The sequence below is a fragment of the Diuraphis noxia genome, unplaced genomic scaffold (genome assembly GCF_037042655.1).
Source record: "Diuraphis noxia isolate RWA-SAM2 unplaced genomic scaffold, SU_Dnox_SAM2 contig0001, whole genome shotgun sequence".
Lineage (NCBI taxonomy): Eukaryota > Metazoa > Arthropoda > Insecta > Hemiptera > Aphididae > Diuraphis > Diuraphis noxia.
In genome coordinates, this window is record NW_028301711.1 from 82,292,934 (window position 1) to 82,320,595 (window position 27,662).

Consider the following 27,662-nt stretch of genomic DNA (forward strand, 5'->3'; position numbering starts at 1 on the left):
AGTATGTAACTTTGCTCGATCTTGTTCAATGTCCATGTAATTAATTGATATACTTACAGCTTTAATATGATTACATTTTTTGCTTCAGATGACAAGTACATGTGTCATTTTTTTCCGAAAACAACTTAACCAAGTAATCATCTTTATATAATGCAAAATACCATTCGGGAATTTCGATTCGGGAAAACGGCGAGTACCATTATATTGATTATTTATATTTTAGTTAATTTATTATTATACTGAATATTGAAATAAAGGTAATAAACTTTAGTCATAATGAAAAGGACCTTAAACAGTTTGTTGAACTATTTTACAAAAAAACAAAATATTATACATAATATCGTAGCTTCTGATAAAATGGTATGGAATTGTAATATACTAATTCATGAAATTTAACAACATAGCTACATTAGAATTTAGATTTAAATTTCCCAAATATGTACCTACTTATTCTATAGTAAACAGAATATGATGAAAATAATGATGTACTAGGAAATAGGGATCAAAATTTCGGAAAATTTCCGGAAAAATTCGGGAAAATTTCGGAAAAAAACAGTTTTTTTCCCAGAGCCCCGGAAAATATTGAAAAATTGGAGAATATTCAAATAATTTATTTCCGAAAAAACCGAAGTTTTCGGAAAATTAAAAAAAAAAGTATATTTCGGAAAATTTCCGAAAAAAAAACAGTTTTTTTTTCACAGACTCGAAGAAAATATGGAAAATTTAGAGAAAATTAAAATAATTTATTTTACGCTTAAAAATTTAAAATTATTTTAAAGTATATTGAAAGTCCAGTTTTAACATTCAACGACCCATCGGTTAACGGTATTATACATTTATACTATTATCATTTATCAATACGGCGCGCGACGTAGTGCGTACGATCGGTTATCATAAATTACTGTACTATATTATTGGATATTTGTTGATTGTTCTAAAAATAACATTACCCACATTACCCATTATATGTATTTTAGTATTTATGTCATAATCTTTGAAGTCTGTAATTTTCCAAATAACGTTAGAGTGTTAGACCTTGACCATCATCATTAGAACTAGAAGTTAGAACGTATTTATTATTATTTTTATATTTTTAATATAAACATTAAACAATAAAAAATATACTGAAATACGTAACAATTAGTGACGTAAGATTAAAATTGAAGACATTGGTGGGATACAGGCAACAGTAAAGTTATCACTTATCATCCATACAATTTGACAATATTGTTATTTGGTAATTGGTAGTTGGTACTATTCGACTGAATAGTAGTATTGCACTATTGTAGTATAATAAATATAATAAAGTATAAACAATAATTATTGACGTCGACCGTCGCGTTGTGTAACTAAAATAAAAATAAATACAACACTGATTTAGATTTGATAAGAAACTTAGAATCAATAGAAACCACGGTCTTAGAAAGTAAAAACAAAAACATCGTTACTTATTAGTGTTATTAGTGTTATTACCTACAACTCAATACTTAATATTTGTTTAATTTTGTTAATGTAAAGTGGTTAAGTCATTACTTTTATTTATTGCTATGCTATTACCGCGGCCTTAGAATATCAATTCTTTATAAAATAGGTAAGTAATAATGTAATATTACTAATATTTATAATTAGGTAATACAGTATTTGACATTTGTGTTTTTTTTACCTATTGATATTTAAATTTTTTTGTGATTGTACTATTTTACTATTTAGTATTTACTATGGTCTGTGCTCACTATTCATAAATACATTATGCTAATGTTGAAACTAGAATTACCTAACCTAATGTATATGATATAGGTACCTATTAATTATAATAAAATTTCAAATTAGTTAATCAATATCTGTTTTCAGGAGGTTTTTCAGTTTCCCTAAACATTTAAAATGAGACCATTGTGTTCAATTTGGGATTTGTTTGACAAACATGAAAATAAATCGGTGAAATGTAAATTTTGTGCATTTGAGTACAAGTTTTCTAATGCCACTAGGATGAAACAACATATTTCTTTTCAATGCAAAAAATGTCCACTAGATATTAAGCAGAAAATATCTGAAAATTTACCTCAGTCTGCTAAGAGAAATAATTTATCAGAATCAGTAAGGTATACAAATTAGTCAGAGAGTTCAGACCAAGAAAAAAATTCATAAGTCAATGTTAACTCCAATTGTTGAGAAAGAAAACGAAGAAGACGTAGATTATTCAACTGATTGTTCATTAGAATCAAGTGAATCAACTGATTCTGTTGATAAACTATATAGTCTAGTATCTAGTTCTTAAATGTCAAAACATTGTAAACTATTAAATTTTCTCTTTTAACTCCATTATATATCTTAATCCTTTATAATGTAATTCTAAACGCCGCATAACTTCTTTTACTTATTATATTTGGACATTCGGTTGTCACTTGAGTTATTAAATTTGATAAATGTTTAAATATTTTTCATATTTATGTTATTTATTTTTAATTTTCCAAGTTATTATTTCCTGTTAATTAGTTATTAGTTATTACCTATTAAATGTTTTAATATTTTATATTATGTACTTAACTCTTAAGATTGAAGACTGAGTTTACACAAAGTGAGTGTTATTATTTTAAAAAATAAAAACTAATTCAAACTATGAACAATGTTGTTAATTTAATTTATTCAGGACATTTTTATATTTTTATATTGAACTCAAAAGTTTTGAGAATATGTTATTAGTTTATTACGAATAAATAGTTGTAATATAACTTATAACTTAGTATTACTTACCTAATGATAATAAATAAAAGATATAATATTTTAATATAACCTGAAAGTACCTATAGAATCCTCAAATTCATCCATTGTGATGAATTAATGCATTATCAATTGAGAATTATCTTTATTCTTTTCAATTATTAAGAGAAAAAATATTTTACTATTAATAATCCAGATAAAATATTCTGGAAATTTTAAATATTACCAATTTTTCTCAATTTTTCCGAAAAAAACGGGTTTTTTTCAGGTTTTTTTCGGAAAATCATTTTTTCTGGAAATTTTAAATATTACCAATTTTTCAGGTTTTTTTCGGAAAACCTTTTTTTTACGGAAATTTTGATCCCTACTAGGAAATAATGAGTCAGTTCATGATTTACTCTGTTCAGATGATCTCATAAAAAATGATTTACAGGTGAGAATAATGTTTAGATTCATAAGTGAGTATTCATCATTCCATTATATTGTATTACTTTCATAAGAGTGCATATTTATATAAATCGTGTAAGTGTATAATCTAATATTATTTTAAAAGATTAATTATTGTATGTTCTTCCTGCAGAAACAGTTAATCTGCTAGTTGCTACTGCTACTGAGTACTATAATATGTTACCAATTGATTGTCTGCTAAAAATAAAGAACAATTATCAATTATTGTTTTTAAATAATAATCTTCAAATTTATTTGAATTCATTTTTATCTAAATAAAGTTACCAATTTTTATTTAATTATGATTGTAATTTGTAATAACAACTACTAAGACAGTAGAACTAAAAATACCTCAAACTTTTATATGGATTACCTTTAGGATCATTGAATATTTTAATATTTTGATAATTAAAAAATAAATAAATAGGTAGGCTGTCTCCACTATCGCCATGGTTAGGGATCGGACTTCTAGAAGTTTGCATGTTTTTAAATAATCATTAAAATCATAGCTAAGTAATATAGAAATTTGTTTCATAGTAATAGAAGTTTATATTTGACATTTATAGTTGTATGTTTTACATATTTGAACATTCTTCATTTTATAAATGCATATTTGATAATTATTTATATGAAGGAGTAAGGTTTTAATTTTATAGAATAAACTTAATTTTAAATAGATTTCCTGAACCGGATATATTATATAATTATTTTAAAATTAGTGTTTGTGTTTTTATCGCCGATCACTATAATTTGTTGTATTGTTACTTATCGGTATACAACACGAATGCGTGATTCCCGATGTTGATACCAAAATAACATTTTATAGATTTAGTATTTATTATATTAAATTATGGATTTATTTTTTCATTTATCACTTGAATTGAAACCCAAGGTATGGCACTAACGCCACTAACTGAATCCATTTAAATAATTAAAACTGCAAAAGAACATAATAGTAGTCGAAGTCCCAAGCCCTAACCTATTATAATATATACAACTATTTATACACTATTAACTATTTAACTATAATAGTGCAATACGCCAAATAGTCGCCAATACTACAACAAAATAGTACGAGTAGGTGGTTGAAAAACAGACTAGGTAGGTATGTGCTGGTTGTAGTAATTCGGTTCAGTATTAGTATGATGTATTTGGTATTCTGTAGGTAATGATACTATAATAAAAAAGTACAGAAAGGAACGAGTCATTTGGAATGAAAAATCCCATCACTAGACTATTTTTAGTATTTACTATTTATTATTGAAGTCTTTGTTTGGAACACAGCGCTGGTCGGCGGCGGCGGCGGCGGCGTCGTCGTCGCCGGTGGAGGTGGAGGCGTGGCAGTCAATATTTTCACATAAGGCGTGATTTCAAATCTGCCGCTGTAGCCGTCACGATCCTAGTGAGAAACTGAGGAGCGTATCGAGTATTAGCGTTCATTGAGTAAAGATTGTATCGTTACCGTGTGACTTTTATGGTACACACGTCTCGTTTTGCACTTGTATTTTATTCGATTATTTTCAGCTGAAGTGATAACCGATTGTGTTTGCGTTGTGTTTCTCTCAACTTTCTCGCAGTGTCCATTTCGTTGAACGTACAGCGTCCATTGTTCGATACGATAAACACGGTAGGTGAACGCTTGGTCGCCGCCACTGTTGGGTATCAACCGAAAACCACAACTTGTTTCGTCCAGTCAATACTGATAGATTGTTGCTGATCACGTTTGCATCCGAATCGTAAACATTCAGCGTTCTTGAAAAACCTCATTTTTTTTTCATCTTGTCCGAGATCTTGTCTGTTACTCGTTTGCTCCGAAATCAATTCACGCCATCCGTCAACATGACCGAAGAAATCGAAGAGATTGTGTAAGTATTCATGTTCTAAAGCGAGCGACGCCAACTGTCAAAAACCGATTACTTTAATTTCATGTTTAGATAATGCGTAATGCCGAGATCGTCACTCGCCAATCCATTTTGCTAACGAATTTAGTATGCTTATTTATACTCTGGGCTAATAATGTATCATGATTGTTTTGGCCTGCATGCAAAATTTGATTAGGCGGTACCTACATCGTTTAAAATTAAATTGCGTGTAACGTGATTTTAATCATTGACTCTCAATTTCATATTACTACTGGGCTCGAAACCATGTCATAAATTCATACATACATGAATACTTGTTATATACTTAGCGAGTTTATACTATGTTATCTCTCCCAATGGTGATATCCACGATACAGATGTTATTAAATTCAGTACTTACCTAGGTACTTAATATAAATAAATATAAAATTATTATTGATAGTCTAAATAAGTAAGTTTGATAACATCCTGAATAAAATACATCTTCATAAATGCAGGAATTAACTCATTCAATGCTGAGGTCTATTTGTGCTTCTGATATTGCTTTGTCACAACAAACTTATGCCTGATTGACATTGGCCACAGACGTTTTACTTTATTATCATTTTATATGTAGAACCTAAACATAAATTATAGTTTATAAATAATATATTTAATTAATAAAATCTTATAATATTTATCAAAAGACAATATGCATTATAGGTATATATATCAGTATTTTACTAATAGTAATAAAAGTTATCTCTACATTCCGTGAAAAATTAATGACATAAACTAATATTTATTACTTTATTAAACGACAATGTGTAATATTATTATGTTCGTATTATTATATATTACATTTTTGAGGCTACTTGTTGACCATGGCATTGAATGTGTTAATTAATATTTTACCTACACTCTAAAGTACATACTATATTTCATATTTACCTACCTATTTACTTATAGAGTTTATAATATCTAATGATTGTTTGTGGTTAATATTTTCAGTCTTCAAAAATTGTTATAGGACATAGTCTAGTAATTTGCTTTCTCAAACCAAAGGATTACGAAATATACCAGGATGTTTGCACCAAATATGGTGTATTACCTCAGTGCAGGATAATATGGAGATAATTTTACACTAGTTAGGATCACACATTTCTAGATTAATGCCTATAATATAATAAGTAGTATATTTAGTAGTAATATTTTAAGTCTCCAAGTGTTATATAATCTAGTACTTTAGTCTTAGTGACTAGTTGTTCTCGTCTGTCCATTTGTTTTTCTATTAATTACTCTTCAATTTTTTATACAGTTTTAAATTTTTTTAATTTAACTCATTTTTTTTCATTCATATTTTTGCAAAAATAACCACTATTATTGACTTTTTCATTAAAAAATTCTTATAAATTTACCTATACCTTATTAATCTAGGATCCACAAAACATAATTTCATATCTGAATAACTCAAATGTTACCAGTTTAATGAAGAAATATTAATATTTCTTTTAACAATCCGAGTCCTAATAATAACAAAAAATAAATTCAAATATTCTTATTGATAAATCTTATTTTTGTTAAGGCTCTGGTAAAATAATTTCATAAACTAAATGATGTGTGTGAATTTATTGGTTTGTATTACCTGTACACAATTGGTACCTAAACACATGTATAGTTAATATTAGTTTAATTTAAGTTGTCAAATAATAAGTTAAACTGAAATATTTTTATTTCATTTTTTAAGCAATTATATTATGTACCAACATCCATCTGTATTTAAATAGTTAATGTAGATACTATAGTAAAACAATATCTTTCTCTGTTTCAACGTGGTATCCAAATTTGGTAAGTGATGATACACTTAATTAATATTTGAGAAACTTGTCTGCAATAAACAATCAATAATCATAGTATAGCTGTTATTACAAATTCAAAAACATCTAAAATAAATTATGCAAGTTGTTGAACTAGCTGGCCAAAGGGTATGTAAGGGAAAGGGAGTCTGATAAACATTTAAATTAGATCAATCATTTAGCTCAAAAAACACTAATTATAATAATAAACTCAAGCATTATATTTTCTACTTAGAAGTTTTATAATTTTTCAATAAATTTATTTTGAACCTTACAATAAAAGTATAATCTAACAATCTATTGTTTTTTAAACTCATTTCCCTTCATGTGTTAATTGTTAGACACATGGCAATAGGTACCTATCTAAGTTTTTAATTTTTTTAAATATTTTATTAATAAATATTGAAGATTACTAAATTTTCAACATTTCATTAGTATTAATGAATTGTTAATTGTTATAAATTAGAATACTATTTCCATGTATCAGAACTAATTACTATTGGCTACTCATTCGGATTATCATGACTATTAGATTATAACATTAATTTCATTTTTATTTTGCTTAAATAGATCATAATAATATTGTATTCATAAAATATTTTGAAGACATTAAAAAGTAATTGTTATAAAAGAGTAACCAGAGTAAAAAAAAGAAACAATTAAGAATGCAACCTGTGTAAGATTAAAAAAAATATAATATAATTTAAAATAGAGGTCTTGATTACACGTGTTATGAACTATACAGGTACCTGTGTTTTTATACAAGACAGGTTTAAGGCCTGTATAATAAAAATATCCATATATACCCATGTATTTAAATATATGTGTGCTAAAGTACTCATATATTTACAACTTAAATACAATTATATTTACGACTTTGCAGTTCTGACTTAATGATTTCTTTACTTTCTGAACTCGATATGACAGAAAACCAAGGCTGGGCAAGTTAATGATTTTTTTTAACTCAGTTAAGTTAAGTTAATATGCACCAATAACAAAAAGTTAAAAGTTAAAAGTTAATTTGATTATAAATAAACTCAGTTAAGTTTAAAGTTAATACCAATTTTTTTTTTTATACAACAGTGACCAGCATATTTAATTTTTTACCAAACCAAACCTAAATTATAGATTAAAGTGTTTATACTTTTTACAGTATTTCCATATAGTAGATATATTGTATTTTTAAGAACAGTAGTTGCCTATCTAATAAGTAGTAAGTAATAATATAAACTAATAAATAATAATGAATACCTATAAATAATAAATTAGTATTATTTAGTTCTTTCAAAGAGATATTATATATGTGTGTGTATGTGTTTGTAATATAGTAATACTGTATATTTATTGTGTAATAAATAATCACAAAATATTTCACTAAACAGATACTAAGTATATTTTTCATAATTTAATAATAATATATTTATATCTATCATATACAAAATGTCTTCAAATTATATTAAAAATGAAAATATAATTTAAACAAATAGATAATAAATAAATTGAAATAGTTAATAGATAATATTTTAACATAAAATTCATTTAGTCTTGTATAGTTTTTTTTTCAGTTTTGTCTTTTATACTTAAACTATAAGTTTATACATAAACATGTAGCATTAATTTGTAAGCTAAAAAAAATTGCATTAAAAAATTATTTTTCTTTATTGAATCAAATTTAAATTATAGTTTTATAGTAATAACTTATACTATTATATATCAATCTTTGTAATTGAAAAACAATCCATTAAATAAATAATAAATATATACTAATATATAATTATAATATAATAATTAAAACAGTTATTCTCTGAGTTATTTAACTTCATTGAATTTTAATAGGAGAGTCATTTCAAAATTTTTATCTGCTATTGATGCTCTCCTCTTATCGAAAAACTGTCCCCCAGCATTGAACAAGCGTTCTATGAGCGCAGATGATGGCACTGCAGTGTTAAACTCTAAATATGGCTCTTTCAGAATTTGTGGCAAATCATAAACATTTTTTATATTATAATTTTCAAAATAATAATTTATGATAGTTTTAATGTTATTATCATTGCTCGATGTTACAGTTTCATTAAAACTAAAAAAATCATCCCCAGTATTGCCATTGGAAGAGGTATCAATGTTTTGAAAAATTGTACTTAACGTTACATTACTTTCTTGTGATATTTCAACTCTATGTTCTCTAACATATCCATATAGTGCTTCTTTAATATTATTTCTCTTATCTGGATCTGCCCAGTGCAGTTTAAACTTTGGTATCAAACAAGCTGCTAATTGACATGATTGAGATTCAGTATGTCTTTGAAACGTATAAAATTGATTAACTATAAAATATAATAGTTATTTACAAAATAATTATAGGTAGATACAATAAAAGTACATATTTAAATATTTTGGAGTCTTGGATGAATATAAATATTTCATATCCATAGTTAAAATTACCTTTTATCTGTATCTTTCTTTAATGCATTAACAAGCGGTCTGCAAAAAGATAAATTGTTCATCTCGTTTAATGATTTATTTATTACACTTATTGTGGGAAGCAAGAACCCTAATAACACATGTTTATCTCCTTGCAATATATCCAAAGCCTGAGCTATAGTCTTCATGACCTAATATTATTCAGAAATCAATATAATTCATGTAAAAAAAAAAAACAGATTTTAATAACTGTAATATACAAATTAATAAATTATTAGATAAAATTTTTCATTTACATTGCAATATTCAATTAAAAATGCAACTTCACGAGGTTTTGAAATAATTGGCAATTGCAGCTCAATACAGATCATTTCAATTTTTTCAATATTATTCACAACACAAATACACAAAAATATAATGTCTAATATAGTAATATAAAGCAACAATATTATTTTAATTAATAATTCTAATGGACTTAAAAAATTCATTTTAATTGTTATGAATTTATGATATATTTAATATTATAACCTAGGTATATGTGTTTACTTTGTTTGAAAAGCAAGAAGTCTAGAGAAATAAGAATATACATACCTAAAAGCTTTAACAACATTTGAAGCGTTGTCTGTAACAACGAGAGTTGTTTTATTTTGTATATTAAATTCATTAAGCACTTTATCAATGCATTCAGCAATATTATCATATGAATGATGTCCGATCATGCGCCTGCATGCAAGTGCTTTAGAATTGCGTTCTAGTGTATTAGGCTCAATCCAATGAACCCTAAAACCAATATATGATCTATAACCAGAAAATAAATAATATTAAAATCATTACATTTTAATAGTACCTATGTGCACAATAATATAATTCAATTCATAATTAAAATTAATAATATACTTATAAACCTATGGAATATACTCCAACAGTCTGCAGTTATACAAAAATAATTAATTTTTTCAAAATCATCTTTCATTTGGCCATTTGGGTATACATGGACTCCACATTACGCATAAGGGTTCTTCTTGAGACTGGTACTTTATTTGATGTTATTTGGCAATATTTAACAAAAGTTGGATGTTCAGTTAAATAATAAGGAGATACAGTACTAATTATGAGCTGTAAATTGGCACTGTCAAGTTCAGCTTGGCTTAAATTTTTTGATCGAACTTTTCCAACTTCACAAAGTTTCAACTGTTTTTTTGATTCTTGAACGGGCAAATCTTCATTTAATCTCTTTTTAGTACAAATATTAAATGCATTTAAATGATTCTGATGTATAAGCTGAAAAATATATTATTTATTAGTTATTACATAATTATTACTAATATTTAAAAATATAATCTGTAAAAACTTTTATAAATGTCCTGTTAGCATATTTTATTTTAGTTTTAATTTTAGCTCTAAAAGTATCTATACTTTTTCTTTTTTCTAAAAAGGTTTTTAAATGTGTTTTAGTGCAAATAAAAATAAAAATCTAAATTGCATCTGTTTAAATTCTATTATAACAATACTTAAACAAAAAGCAAAAATTATTATTTATTTTTACAACAAGTTACACAAATTTCAAATTTCATTATCCTAGTCTTATAAATGTATATTAAATAATTCAATTTAAGTACCTACATTTAGGTAAAGATTATTTAACCATTAAATATTTTTATAATTTATGAATAATTTAGCGTACATTAATATGTGTTCAGAAATTTGAGTTGGATGTTTGAGAAGTGGAAATCCTTTTATTTTTTGGTTAGGTATCTTTACTTGATAATTGTTCAAAATAATTGTTTAAGAATGGCCATTGTAATGTTATTTCGGTTTCACTCGTCATGACAAAAATCTTAATGCTGAAAGACATTAAAGAATAAGATTCTACAGCTTAAAAATATTAAACATATATTTCCAATTATTCAATATTAGTAGTTGCTATTATAGTTTGTTACCACTTACCTTATTGATATAAATTGTTGAATAAATAATAATATGATGAGTTGGTATTTTTAATTTTAATATTTTAATATTTCAATGTGCATACTGTTACTGTTACTATTTTTTTTATAAAAACCAAAAGTTCACAATCACAACTGAATACTGATAAATTACAGGCTCATGTCGACATCGCACAAAACCATATTATAATCGAAAAATCTATAAGTAATCGGTTTTTATTTTTAGTCTTTAGTGTTGGTATTTATTTTTTCTCGAAATGACGACGTTGATCTTCGATAACAACAATATTATACCATATATATGCATATAGCCATTTAGGTACTATATTATATTATTATGTCTATATTATTATTGTGACTTGATATAATATTCAATTTAATGACTTATAAGTAAAACCTTTTATTATAAAATTAAAAATATATAGGGTGTTCCTTTAGAATACAGAGTGATTGAAAAAATATAATTTTTCTAACTTGAAACAATTTACAGCAAATATTTTTTTGACATGACAAAAAAATCAAAATAGATTCAATTAATGAAATGTAAAAAATTAAAAACAAAATAAATTAACTTAACTTATTTCTTAAAATGATAGTTAATTCGTTTATTTTACATTAATTAAAAAATAAATTTAATAAGTTAATAGTTAAGTTAATGAAAATCCAAAGGTAACTAGTTAAGTTAAAAAGTTAAAGTAAAATTAACTTTTTAACTTAACTTTAACTTTTTAACTCGTTAATGCCCAGCCTTGCAGAAAACATATCATATTATATTGTGTTCACTACCTTCTAGTATATGTTATTATCACATTTTTGTGTGTAATTTTTGTTATGTACCTACGAGTAATTGATAATGAAAAGTAAGTATAATAAATAATACAGAAGTTATTTATTCACTTGCATTTTCGTATATTATAAAATTTAAATATTTTAAATTTTGTTTTTTTCCAAAAAAAAAAAAAAAAAAATAATAGCTTTAATTAATTAATTAAATTAGTAAAAATTAATTGCCTAATTAATAATATACTATAAAATAAATACAAAATAATAATAATAATATCAAATTAATCAACAAGCTGTGTGTACTAAATGGTAAAATAAAAAATATATGCTATAAAATAGCAAAGCAATCACTCACGAGTCTTAATCTAGGAAGCTATAATAATTTTTGGTTTTGGTAAAGAAAAATTAGCTTGTTTATTGTCTCTGGCGCCAAACAACTTCTCTTGGCCGTCACTATGTTTCCAGGGGTTGAGAAACATCTTTCAGAACTTACTGATGTTGCTGGTATTCTTAAATATTTCTTTGCCAAAGCAATAATTAGTGGATATTTTGATGCACGTGTCTTTCACCTAGTGCATCAAAATCAAATTTTAACTATGGTTCTGCCAAGTAATGTTGATACTGAATGTCAGAATCAGATGTACAGGGTGGGGCACTGAAACGGCCGATTTTCATAGATAAATTATAAAATAAAAAAACCAAATAAAAATTTATTATTATTTATTATAATGAAGTATATAACATGCCATTTATTTTTTAAAAATTATGTCCTCAAGATGATGGCCATCTCTTCTCAAACACTCTTCTAGCCTACTTCGTATATTTTCCACTACTATTTTCCACACACTCGGACTCTTTATGAGAGCGGCTCTGACAGCAACAACGTTTTCAGGTGTACGAATGGTTTTTTGTCGTACAGGCTTCTTTTTTATTGCTGTACCCGTTTCTTCAAAGTTGGTTATCCATATTTTAATAGCCTTAGCCGATGGTACCAAATCATGCCGTTTAAGATTAAAATGAAGACGAAATTAACGCTGTGCGGCTACGTAACTGTCATTATTTTTGTAAAACAATTTTATCGCATAAGCACGTTGTTTACCACTCCACTGTTCCATGTTTACTAAATGGCATGTTGTCTTTGAACTAATAATATTTAGTGAGAATTCTTATCTTAATTACTACTGAGAAAATATATTTTTAAAATCGGCCGTTTCAGTGCCCCACCCTGTATTACATTTTACTTCACCGCCAAACAAAAATTCAAGAGCACTGTGATGTTTAGTATCAGGTGTTTCAATTTGCACATCGCAATTAATTTCAGCCATTTTGTTTATCAAATTTTTAACCCATGTCTGAATTTCCTCTTTTGCTTCAACTGTTTCATGTTCTAAGTCCTTGAACCTCTTGGGCCGAGAAAAGACTCTATTTGCCTAGCAGACACGACACTAGAATTACATCATAGTAATTTAAAACAATCTAAAAGTTTCCTTATTACATTGGTTTTAAAATGTTCAGATATTTCATCATCACTTATATTATGCTTTAAAATATGCTTTTGTATAACTTTGTTTAGAAGGGGCCTAACAATTGAACTTGAACAATATATTCCCTCACAAAAAACAGTGGTCATTATAATTTTGTAGAGGTTTAAGCAATTTTATTAACTTTTCTATATCTGCCCTTGGTACTCTGTCACTTCAAATTTTTGTGCCATCGCTACTGTAGTCTTTGAACGATCAGCATGAATATTTGACATTGGGAACCTATTTTCATAAAGTCGATCAAGCATCATAATCATAGAATTCCACCTAGTTTTACAGCGTACAAGCTTTTTGTTGGCAAATCTAGTTGTTTTTGCTTATCTTTTAAATATTGACTGCCTAAATTTGAATGTTTAAAATGACAAACAATTTTACTACATACTTAAATTAAATTTTCTAATTTATCATATTTTAGGGTTTTGTTGACAGCCAATTCTATAAAAATTGAATTATGTTAGGACTTCTACTGACTAGTGTAAGTAAATAAACCAATGCTGATATTTTTTATGAATGGACTTAACACTTGTACTGGAATCAATATCACTTTTATTAGTATTGATTTTTTTTTCTAAACTAATATTTGAACATAGTATGTAAAAAAAAAAACTAAATTAAGTTATTTTCTTATCAGTGATTTCTAGAACCTATTACAGTTGCAAACGAGACTTCTGATTGACTCATATTTCCCTTTTTAATTAAAATGTATAAAATAATGAAATAATCTATATTTATCATTATTTTTTTCTGTACCTAATTTTACCTCTACTATTGTTAATATGTTTGTTGTAATTTACAGAAGATTCACTGGGGATGAAGAATATACTCACACAATTCATAGCAACTCTACTAAAGTTTTTTCAAGCCACGGATCTCATAACAAAGGAAGTTCAAAATTAACGCTTAAAAATTTTGTTAATTTTAATTGGGATCAATGCTATTATCGTGGGCAGTTGATTGCTTTACATATAAGTGAGAAATTCATAGCTTATGGCTTCTCTAGTAGTAAGTTATCAATAACTATAAAATACTTCATTTTTGAAAATAATTTATTTTCTTATATTATTTTTATTATTTTTTACTGTAGCGGATGCTTATGAGGGTTTGGTCCGCGTTGTTAAAACAGAGAGTAATGAAAGAGCATTAATTAAAGGGTTTTCAAATTTAATTGAAGATATAAGTTTTGCTCATCTTTATGAAATAATAATGTTGGGTTGTATCGACCAATCTGGAACTACATTTGTGTATGTCATTAAAGAAGAGAGCGGTCCATCTCCAAAACTAAGAGTTTTTCCTGTTTTTCAAATCAATGGGGTTTGTTAATCTTTTATAATGTATTTAAATGACTGGAATGCATAAAATATAATATGCATAAATATATTTAATTAGGTTCATTAAATAATTTATTATATTTCATAAAATTAATTTAAGTGTCATATTGGTTATTTAATATTAATAATGTACCAGAGATTTAAAAATTATCATACTCAAATAGATAATAATAGTTATTATAATAGTTATTTTTTTTATAATGTTAGATAGTGTAATGATGTGAATTACTATTATGCTGTTATATTTTGTGATAACATATTATCTATATTATTTAGTGTTGCCCATGGACAAATGTAAGAGAGATTGACATAAGTCCATCTGTAGCGAGGATAGTAAAAAGTAATTTTTCTTTCTTTCTCAGAATGTTTCACGTAATTTGGTCACAGTATAATTAGCATAGTTTATTAGGACGATATTTTGTACGTCGGGTGAGCTAAACGAGAGCTTGGGTAACTTAATAATATAATGTGACAAAAAAAAGCGGGTAAGTCATGGATGTCACTCTGCTGTACAGTAGGTTACTGTAATGGATGGGATTAAATTTGAACGCAATGGTAGGTATCATTGTATACGAAAAACGATTCTGAACGGAGATGATTTGTCAGTATAGGATATATTATATTTAAATATTGTCATATATTCTATTTTGAAACAAATATCTTATTTTTCAATTAAGACGCATTTTGCATAAGGTATGGTTAATCTATTAGTGTAGTTATCATGTAGTCATCATAATTCATAATATCTTATATTATCATAGATATACATACATATACCTGGTTTGAGGATAAATCGTTATCATTACGCGATTTCATAAAAATTTAAAACTCAAACGCTCAAAACATTTTTCCTATAATGACGATTCAAATTTTTTCTATAGCTATTTGAAGCAAAACTTATGGAAAACTTGGTGTTAAATTTTATAACCTTAGATATAAATACAAACAATATTATGAATTTTGAATTACAAAATAATTTACAAATATTCATGGTTTTGACGAATTTTTGTCAATATTTGAAATTCAAATGCTAATAAAAATTTAATTTGAATTTCCGGTGGACATTTTTTTTGTGATTAAGATTGAAAAATTTGTAAGGAATCTTGTATTAAATTTTCAAATCTTGGATTTAAAAAGAAATTTTTTTATGAATTTCTAGCTTATAATAATTTGCGAATTTTCGTGATTTTTACGTATGTTGTCAAAATTTAAATTTAAATGTAAAAAAAAAATGTGACTATACATTTCTTGTATTTTTCAACTGCTATTGTAAAAATATTTTAGGAGCCTTGTATTAAATTTTCAAATCTTAGGTATAAATGGAAATTTTTTTATGAATTTCTAGAATAAAATAATTTATGAATTTTCGTGATTTTTACGTATGTTGTCAAAACTAAAATTTGAATGCATGTAAAAAAAAAATGTGGCTATATATTTCTTTTATTTTTCAACTGCTTTTGCAAAACTATATTATGAGCCTTGTATTAAATTCTCAAATCTTAGGTATAAAAAGAAAAACTTTTATGGATTTCGATCTAAGATAATTTGAAAATTGCCCTAATTTTTACGTATTAAGTCAATATTTGAACTTCAAATGCTAATAATAAAAAAAATCCTGCCTGTGTATTTTTATAATTTTTTAATCACTATAAGAATAACTTATGAGGAGCTTTGTATAAAATTTTCAAGTATTTTGATAGGGCCATAAAATTTTTATCGACACTTAAAAAAAAAAATTTTCAAAAAAATTGAAAATTTTAGTTGTCTATAAATACCTAAAAAAAAGTCAAAATATTTTGATAATTGAATCATGTAAAGAAAATGCCAATCTAAATAATTGGTAAAATTTTCAAGTATCTATGACATACTTTTTGAATAATAACAAATGTTTAAAATCGTTTGAGGATAAGTCGTTATCGTTACTCTATTTCGTAAAAATTTAAAATTCAAACGCACTTAAAATTTTTCCTATAATGATGCTTCGAGTTTTCTCTATAGCTACTTTAAGGAAAACTTATGGAAAACTTAGTTTTGTATTTTTAATCCTTAGTTATAAACGCAAAAAATTTTATGATTTTTCAACTTAAAACTAATTTGCAAATATTCATGGTTTTGACGAATTTTTGCCAATATTTGAACTTCAAATGCTAATTTAAAAAAATTGTGCCTATGTATTCTTATAATTTTTTAATCACTATAAGAATAACCTATGAGAAATTTTGTATTAAATTTTCAAGTATTTTGATAGGGCCAAAAAGTTTTATCGATACTTCAAAAAAAAATTTTCAGACAAATTGAAAATTTCAGTCGTCTATAAATATCTCAAAAAAAGTCAAAAGATTTTGAAAATTAAATCATGTAAAGAAAATGCCAATCTAAATAACTGATAAAATTTTCAAGTATCTACGATTTATACTTTTTGAATAATAACAAATATTTAAAATCGTTTCAGGATAAATCGTTATCGTTATGCTATTTCGAAAAAATTTAAAATTCAAACGCACTTAAAATTTTTCCTATAATGATGCTTCGAGTTTTCTCTATAGCTACTTTAAGGAAAACTTATGGTAAACTTAGTGTTGTATTTTTAATCCTTAGTTATAAACGCAAAAAAATTAATGATTTTTCAACTTCAAAATTACTTGCAAATTTTAGCGTTTTCGACAGATTTCGTAAAATTTTGAACTGTAAACGCTTATTAAAAAAAATTGTGACTTACGATTTTTAATTTTTTTTAGCTACAATAAGAACAACTCATAAGGAACCGTGTATTAAATTTTCAAGTTTTTTTGGTCGTCCAACATTTTTTTACCGACACTTCAAAAAAAAATTTTAAATTTCAGTGGTCTATAAATAACTCAAAAAAGTCAAAAAATTTTGAAAATTTAACTGTATATAGATAACACTAACATAAACATTTGTTGAAAATTTTAAGTATTTACGGTGATTAGTTTTTGAATTACAACTATATAAAAAAATCGATTTGGTCGAAAACTGATTTTGCGTATAAATTCCCGTTTTTCTGTCATTTTTTTTTTTGTTTTTCTCGTTTTTTTTGAAAACTGTTGGAAAAACTTTTGACCTTTATAATGCACCAAGGATCTTCAACTTTACATCGGAAACCACCCCCAAAGTTTGAAATCGAAGCATTATTTCGACTAGTTATGCTGTACACAGACACACACAAAAAAAAAAACACACATCATTGTAAAATCAATACATTCATCACTTCGTTCAGAATCTACAATTGTTTAAATATGTGATCACTGATCGTTAACACAAAATTAATATTATTGCTATCTATCGCACCTGAATAAGTCGAGCTATATCTGTACTACATTTAATTTACCGACCAAATGATACGTTACCAGTAGAAATAAGAAATATGCAGTTGTAGTTTTAATATTATTTGTAGTAGGTAATCCACTCTAAAATAATTGGTTCAATCAATTAGCTAACTCATCCAGGATTAAATGTCTACATCAGTTGAATATTTTTTGATTCTATGAGCATTAATCATTCACTTAGCTTCTTATATTTAATAGCTATTGACTGTGGTTTCTATTTTAATGTTTTTTGAGTAATATCCTGTTCAAGGTTTCAAACAAAAACTTATTTGACTTTCTTGAGCCAAATTAAATTCATGTGTTATGCTAACTCTACAACATATTGGGATAGAAAAATTATGCAATCACTTATGAGCTGTCTAGGACTCTGCTGATATAACTTTTATTAAAAATGTCCAAATTATTCAAAAGTTGCTTCGATCATTACGTTAATTAAAAATTAAAAATTAATCGATCTATTATAAAACTTGATGGTAAGAACATTATTTGTGTACATTTATATTTTTATGATGGTTCAATTTTTTAACAATGTATGCATATGTAGTACCTATAGCGAAAATCAAAATCAAATGAGTCTCATAAAACTTACTCAAAAACTGAATTATTGTAATTGTTAATACCTGATTCTCATAACAAGCTCTACCCACTTGCATATGTTTAACATACCTAATGATCCATCTAGTTCTAAAAGTCTATAGTAAGCTCCTGTAGTTGTCTTGTACCTCGGTTAGTTTCCTTAATAAGAGTAGTATACTGTATTGTGTTTTTCATTTTGATGTAACAATTGTCATTAAAGGTTAAAGACTAGAGATGTTTAGGTGTTTGTGTATGTACAGGATTTATGTTCCTCTATTGTATTTTTAATTTATTTCTTGTCTATTATTAAGATGAGATTCTTACTTGTGTTTGTAATCTGGCACCTGTGTTGGGCTCGGTGAGTTCTATATAATATTTAAAATTTTTCAGGCCATGAGTGAGTATTGAACTTAATTAACTGTTTTTTTCTGATGCAGTTATAGCTAAATCTTAAGTATTTAAGAAGTGGTTTTTAGTTTACATACTAGGCTTTCATTTGAATATACATAAAAAAAGTATCAGTAGAAGAAAACTACATTTCTAAAGACAATTTTTTAATTCCTCCATAGGCTCCATTCATTAAAATTGTTCTTAGTTGTTTTGTATGTTTTTTTTTCAATTTAGTATACTATGTAGCTAATTATAAATTATTTTATACTTTATATAATAAATTATATACATTTTCTAGGTATTAAAAAATTATTAACTTTATATTTTATCACAACCAACCACCAGTGTATTTAATAGTTGTTTTTTATAATTTGTTTAAGTATATTACTAATAATAAATTAATCAAACATATTTCATTTCTTTAGGATCCATCATATTGCTTTAAGAATAAATATTTATTATCTTGGTGTCAATATATACCGGAACAGGTTAATTATTTAAAAGAACTTGAATTTGAACCAACTTATAAAGGGAAAATGTTGGCAGTGGTTCGTGCTTCAGAAGTAAGAATAATTTAATTTCAATCTTGGTTTATGAAATTATAATATATTGTTAATATTTTTTATTTTTGTTTATAAGGTTGAAATATGGCATATCGGCATTGCCAGCAATTTTACAGATGGTCCAGTTTTTTCCAATATCAATTTAAATAAATCAATGGATAAAAATATTTTAAATAATATTAAGAATGCAGTAATAAAAATCAATTTGAAAGAAGCTGATATTATTAGTTTATCATTTTCTCCCGACGGTTCAAATATATCATTAGCATTAAGTAATGGATCTATTTATTTCTATCAAGTAAGCAATAGAGAACTATTATTGTTAGAGTAAAAAACATTAATTTTATTATTTTTTAGGTATCGTTTGATCATATTTCTGATACACCAAAACGTGTATTTACTTGGCATCCTAAAGAAATATTCTGTTCTTTAAAATCTTTGGCATTTTTAGACAACCGTAAAATTATTGATGGAGAGTAAGTAATTCTTCAGCCTTATAAATTTTTTTTAAATATTTCTTATGTTTAAAATAAACGAATTGTGTATACATTAAAATGTTTGTAGTGTTGAACTTTGGAAGTATGTAGTGACTTTATCTAATCTTGACGAAATCATTTTATGGTCTTGTGAAACATGGACATCTATTCAAACAATAACATTTGTTCGACCTGTTACAAAACTAAATCCCATGAAGCTCACAGTTGATGGGACTGGAAGATATATATTTTTAAGTGACATTGAAAATAATGTATGTTAATATTTATTAATTAAATTTTTGTTTTAAATTTATTAATTACTTTCTTTCAGTTATTATATGTCATGGAGGTAGCTGATGACATTCAATCTGCTAAAAAAAACATAAAAATAGTTGGCATTACTGAAGTTTTGCTACAAAGTCCCATATTAAATATGATAATTGTTGATGCTAAAATTAATCATAATGATTTAGATATTACAGAAAATCACAATTCAAGTATGTTGTTTTTGAATCAACTTTTATTATATTATTATAAATAACGCAAATAATATAATTTTAATTTACAGATTGTATTTCAACCAGTTCTAGTAACTATACAACAGTTATTAACTTATTTGCAATACAACCAAAGTCACTACAAGAAGGTCAATTAATTATTGCATCTCCAGAATTATCTACTACTGAACAATATAAGGATCAGAATAAAATTGAAACTACAAGTATATTCCCAAAACCACCAGTGTTAGATCTTCTTAGTGAATCAGTTAATCCCACAGCAAATAGTTCTGAAAGTAATTATAAGAAATTAAATGTCTTGAATATTTTATTACTAACTTTAGCAAGCAATAATATGCTGATTTTAGTATTAAAGTACCAATATTAAAATGTATGATTTGTATCCCAAAATTTTTTAATTTGCAAGTTGTTATATTTTGAATAATGATACCTTTAAAATAAGTTGAGCATCAATAGAACTTTAATGAACGTAAATCATATTTTGTATTTTTATAATTGGATTTTAATTTGACTTATTAAATAATTGAATAATTTTTTTTACTTGAATTAAATAATTTAAATATTATTATTAATCTTGGACATGCCTGAGGTTTATTAATTTTTTGCCATCATTTTTAGTATATAATTGTTTTAAAACATTAAAATCTTTAATTATATTATTTATAATTGCTTTAAAAATATTCAGATTATAATAAACAATAATAATGTTATGATTGATACTAAATTAGTACTTTTTTCAAAAATATTGTATAATTATTAGTAATAACAAACTTAATGAAATAAAAAGCACATTTTTCTTTTTTCGGATTAAATTATCTTGGTAACACTAAATATATCGAGTAATGTGTAAATGTTCCTTAATTCCATATTACTTGCATCTTACATATATTTATTTAAGAATTCACATGCAATTTATGTGCAATGTATGTGTATGAATTCATATTATAGACATTAGTTATCCTTAATATATAAATGTTTTTGAGTCTATTTACTTGTATTTTATGTCACATTTTGAAGTTCCTTTTAAACCATAGTTATATATTTATTTTTAATTAAAATTATTTTCACGGTGTATTACAGATAAAGACTTTCAAAAACACAAGGAAGAGAATACTATTTTACATGATCTTACTCCAATGGAAATTCATAGTTTAGTAAAAGAAAAATTAAGATTAAAAGGAATAAGCCTTGACCAAAAAAGTGTTCCTATTCCTTCTAATTCAATGCAGGTATGAATTTGTTGATTATTTTTCAGCATTATGATTTGTATCTTAAAACATGTTGAATATTTTAGATTCAGAATGGGAAAAAGGATAGCTACAACAATATAAAACCAATTATTGTTCAATCATCAAATACATATACCTACACACAAGTAATTTTAAAACAATTTAATTATTATAATGTATGAATTTAAATTAGATTTTTAAATTCATTTTATGGATAAAATGTTCAAACCGAACTAATATTTAGTTTTAAATTTATTTAGAAAGATAATGTTATATATATTTAGGTACATATATTTTTGTCTTAACTGTTTTAGGATCCTTTTGTTTTGAACAAAGTTAGAGAATGTAGTCCAAGTAATAATGAAGTTCAGACTATTTTGCAACATACTGACCAAAAATTACAGTAAATACAGATATTTTATCTATAATAATAATTTTTATGTTAAAGCATACATATTTAAATGCTTTTTTTTATTACTATTTGTATTATTTCAAAATTTGTATTTTTTAGATACAATTATATGGAAACACACACTGATAATTTTGAAACTGTGAGTAATTATTCTAATGAAATTGATGAGAAAGAAGAAAACAATTGTTATTCAAACAATTCTGTATTTAATGGTTCTGATATCTCAACAATAAGGCGACCTTTGGATAAGTCTGATATAGTAGATAATGGAATTGGTGGTCAAATAGATGATATTTTAACAAGTTTACATGAGATGAACACTCAATTAAAATGTATATCAAAAAAACAAAAAAAAATAGATAGTCAAATTAATGCTGCTATGTCAATAAATTCATCTAGTTTATGTGCAACTCTAGAACCAGTTTTGATGAGTAAATATAAATTTAATTACTTTGTATTAGCTCACTGATGGAGTTTTTTTTTTCAAATTTTTGTTTATTAAAGATATGGTCAAGAATGCTAGTGATCAATCACATCGGAAACTTCAAATCATGATAGATCATCAACTAAATACCTCACATAAAAAAATAACAGAGATTGTCAAAGCCACAAACTCTAATAAAGTATAAAAGAATTTTTTAATATAACCATTAATCACATAAAAATAAATTCCAAATTAACTACTTAAATATTTATATTTTATTAATATAGCTATTAGTTATTACAAAATTGTAATTCTCTCTTTAAAAAAACTAATAAACTCTTAAAAACTCGTATTATAGTTAAAATTACTGTGTTCTATAATGATAAAAAATTTTAATTTCGTAATTCAAGTATTAGTATTAGTATATAGTAGTATTCATTTATTTTATGTTACCTTTCTACTTTACTTGATTAAGAATGTATTGTAACTAAATAATTATAAATTTATATTTATACATTTAGGTAGATACAGAATTATTTACAAGGTCTTTGGTTGCTTCTTTAAATCCAACTCTTGATGCAATTCTAAAAGATCTTTTTATGAGTACGGTTATACCTAAGTTTGAACATGCTTGTTGTTCCATGTTCAAACAAATTGATGCATCCTTTACAGAAAGATCGCTAGAATGTAAGTTGATAATAAAACATATAAACATTTTATACATTTTTTTATTCTTAGATCAAAACGAATTAAAGTCTCTACTCAATGAGGATGGTAATATCAATAACAAATTAGAATACGCTTTTGATAAATTCAGGGGTGACATGAATAACATAATCAAAAATACAGAGAAAAAAATATTAAGGTACCATTTTTGTAAATAATTGGATCTAACATAATTATAATTTATTGATTAATAATTTTTTCTATATTTATTAGTACTCAAAATGATTTGCAAAAACAATTTTCAATTCTACTTAAAGAGAAGTCGCAAGTTGAACCATGTATGAAAGACACTGATAATACTGCCAACCAATTTATGATTTTATCTGATATTATAAAACAAGGAGATTATGCACTGGCATTTGAAAAAGTAATATTTTTATTTATAATTCATCATATAATATATAAATAATAGTCATATTTTAGCTATATTTTCATCACGTGAGCTACCTACTGTTCCATCAGTTTTATATTTATTAAAAGATATTAAACAATTATCATGGTATTTAGCTACTAAATCATATTCTAAATGAACTCTATCCCTTACAATATTATCTTTGAATGTAAGTGTGCTGACCTGTTTAATTTTCATTCCATATTCTTGTCGTTTTTTTTTTCTTAATATCTTCTTTGGCTTCATCACCACAAACAAAGCATAGCGTTTGAAAATCAAATTTACTTGTTCGTTTTTATGGGGTGAAAGACCTGATGGACCTGTAGCGCTTTATTCACGTCCTCTTTTTGATATGGTAATGTTTCTCTTGTGTGTATTTTGTTTACGACACTCAATACAAAGACTCATTAATGTCCATTTTCCGTTCCATTGGGAGTATTTTTCAACGTTTGTAATCATTTGCAGTTTCGCCGACCGATAGGGAGGTTTTATAAATAAAACAATTACTCGCAATTTAGTAGGCTATATAAATATAAACAAGCAGTACTTATAAATAAATTCAAAACTCACAAAAAACAATATTCACAATGAACACGTGACGACGTTCGTACGGACCGGACCTAACACAACTAAATACTAAACTACCGAAGTACTATACTGCATATATAATATTGTAATTTTGTATTGTAAATATTAAAATTCATATACCGCAAGTGCGATTGGATTTATATGTATAATCATCTTGTACACAATTTTGTTTTCTACAATTTTTGTTTGAAAGTTTTTTTTGTACAACCAGTATAAAGCGAGATATTAACGCAATGGTTTCTTGTTTTTACCAAAAAATTTATAATATTTCATTAAAAGTGTACATTTTGATGGCCTTATAACCCAAAAACTATAACTTTTACGTGAAAATGTCATAAGACCTTTTTTGTAGATAATTACTTACTCCACAATTTATAACTAAAACTTTTTATTGTACGACTCATAAAAAGTAAGATATTTAAAAAAAGGCAAATTTCGTAACCTTTGACTTCTAATAACCTTTGACGCGTACATGATATAAATGGCGATTTTTAAACGATGTCATAAAGGTGTTCACCAAAATTCAACAAGGTAGGAATTTTTTCGAGCTGAACTTGTTTTTTCGTCTAATTTGACTAGATTGTTACAAATTCCAAATACAAAATAGTTAACAAAACCTGAGAAATTATATCTAATTTTACATCTAGAGTTGCTTAAACTTTTTAAAGTTTTTTTTAAGGATAAATTGGATTTATCAATTGATATTTAAAACAAATCATTACAAAAAAACATGTTTTTTTACGACTAATAATGAATTGTAAATAACATAAAAATAAAACAATTGGTAACATTGCCAAAATATTCATTTAATTTTATCAATTGATTAACACAGTTTTATATATTATATTATATTTTTATTTTAAACATTTTGTTTATTATTACTTAATTATTAAAGATCATTTATATAGCTAATAAAATTTTTAAATTACAAACATAAATATATATGTACATTAACTTATCAAAAACAACTCTGAATTTCATAGTGTTTTTTATTTTGTTTAGGCTTTGTCTGCATCAAAATTAGAACTGGTACTGTTTGTTTGTGAAAAAGTACAACCAGAACTACTTTTCACCCCACCAAACGCTTTAAAAACTCCTATTGTATTATCACTGATTCAACAATTATCCCATGATCTTACGAATAATACTGAACTAAAGCATAAGTAATTATTTTATTTTGTAATATATAACTAATATTGTTTATTCGTTTATTAATTATATCATATTATAAAGGTATTTGGAAGCTGCAATTGTAAGTTTAGACTATACCAATGACCACCACAAAGAAAATACAAGCTTAGTTTTGATCAAGATGGATTCTAGTGTCGAGAAATTTGTTCTACAGTATCCATTAAATCCCTATAATCGCAGGTTAAAAATGTTACAGTTAGCTATAAAGGCAATTATAAGACATTAATTAGCTATTAAGTGAACATCTGAATAAATACCATATTTTTTAATATTTTTAATGAGAGACTTAAGAATTATTATGGATTGGACCATAATCATCCATATTATTCACTTAATTTAATCATTTTTTTTTATCTTTAGTTTTTTATTGCTGATTTTGTACAAATATCAAACATGTAAAATTGTATTAAAAATTACTTCATATTTTTATATTTATTTGTATAATTCTAAGATTTGAATTAATGCAAAAACCATATTACATATTGTTTATTTCATAATTTGTTCATATTTATTTATTCTAACATATCCATATAATAATAGAACAATAAACCATGATGTAAGTTCTTAATATTATCCACTAGAAATAATGTTGTTTTTCGTAGTTATTTTTATTAGAATTACTCTAGTTTCAAATTATTTGTTCCCTAGATCTAAATGGAAAACAAAGAAAAACACTTTAAGATTAAATATTTAATTTGGTATTTAAATTAATTGTTGAATGTAGTGATATAATTTGTATGTGTTGACTTTGTTGTGAGACTTCTTCTGTGTGGTTGAATTGATAAAATTTTATTCTTTAAATAGAAACTTTCATCATTATGTTATTTTTGATTCAAGAATAAATGTTTATTATTTTTACATTTATTTTATAAATTTACATTTAGTTATTTCTTGTTTTGATAAAAATGTTTCTAGTTTTAAAAAGTATTTCTTCTATTTCCGTTAATTTATGAATTTGTACGGTACAATATATTGTTGGCTTATAATCATTTAATTAAGTAATGTATGTTTGTGATTGTACAGAATCAATATATTGTGATGTATGACTCTACTTTTAAATAAAATGAAATATTCATTTAAGAATTTGTTTAAGGATCCTGAGTCATTTGAAACTAAATTAACATTAGAATCTCTGCAACAGAATATGTAATTCGAATGCATCATGACATGCTTCTAACAAAAAAAAATATAACTCAAATGTTGTGCATTAAATCACTGAACGAAGTTTGTTTAGAAACGTCAATATTTAATTCAGACACAATGAGAAATCATATATTAAATCAAGATGTTTTTGATAATCACCGATCACAATTAATTCAATTAATAATTCGCCATTACATCAAGATAAGATTACACCATTATGCCAAAATGCATATATTATCAATTTCGGGGAGAAGTATACGTCGAAAATTTACAAAATTAATTTTATTTAGAAATCAATAATACCTAGGTACTCATAATACTCATTACACGATATTATTTTAATTATACTTACTATTTTTTTTTATATAATTACAAACCTACATAAATAATACAATAGTCGACAAAACTATTGACAATATAATATAATGACTGTATAGATATTATAATTTATTATTAATTATCATATTAATGTAGTTTATTATTTTTGCATTTGTATCTTATAAGGTTTAAATAACCTTAACTTTAGTGAAAAGCATAATATTCTAAAATTAATAATTAAAATCTGTAAAATTGCCGCCAGACGTTGATTTATACAAATTAAAATAACAATCAAATAATTAAAATATATAACATTATTGTATACATTTTATTTTAAACTATTATTATTTGGCGCCATTGCCCTGATTGGCTTGTTCCTATGCACATGCGCACAAGTAGTTTGTTCCTCCCCAGATAGCAATAGTTTATCTGACAGTTATCTAAGCAATATTGTAATTTTAATTTACATATATGTTTGATATCTGAAAT

The 27,662-nt window shown here is 25.3% G+C and overlaps 2 protein-coding genes and 1 pseudogene across 2 annotated transcripts; 1 reads left to right on the forward strand and 2 right to left on the reverse strand.

Annotated features, from left to right (window-relative positions):
• Positions 1-4,522: 4,522 nt before the first annotated feature.
• Positions 4,523-26,209, forward strand: Ge-1 (Enhancer of mRNA-decapping protein 4 homolog Ge-1). The gene is made up of 19 exons (XM_089221486.1): positions 4,523-5,030; positions 14,350-14,555; positions 14,638-14,864; positions 19,620-19,757; positions 19,834-20,055; positions 20,115-20,233; positions 20,322-20,505; positions 20,565-20,730; positions 20,802-21,026; positions 21,832-21,980; positions 22,046-22,126; positions 22,295-22,383; positions 22,492-22,823; positions 22,897-23,015; positions 23,338-23,503; positions 23,555-23,681; positions 23,756-23,909; positions 25,524-25,684; positions 25,755-26,209. Exons 1-19 carry the CDS (start codon positions 5,005-5,007, stop codon positions 25,936-25,938), a joined length of 3,075 nt encoding a protein of 1,024 aa, XP_089077612.1. The 5' UTR covers positions 4,523-5,004; the 3' UTR covers positions 25,939-26,209.
• On the reverse strand, positions 6,518-9,567 carry LOC149062066 (uncharacterized). The gene is made up of 3 exons (XM_089221493.1): positions 9,305-9,567; positions 8,927-9,161; positions 6,518-6,532 (listed from the first exon to the last, which is right to left on the reverse strand). Exons 1-3 carry the CDS (start codon positions 9,469-9,471, stop codon positions 6,518-6,520), a joined length of 417 nt encoding a protein of 138 aa, XP_089077619.1. The 5' UTR covers positions 9,472-9,567.
• LOC149062067 (E3 SUMO-protein ligase ZBED1-like) lies at positions 12,386-13,726 on the reverse strand (annotated as a pseudogene).
• Positions 26,210-27,662: the final 1,453 nt, after the last annotated feature.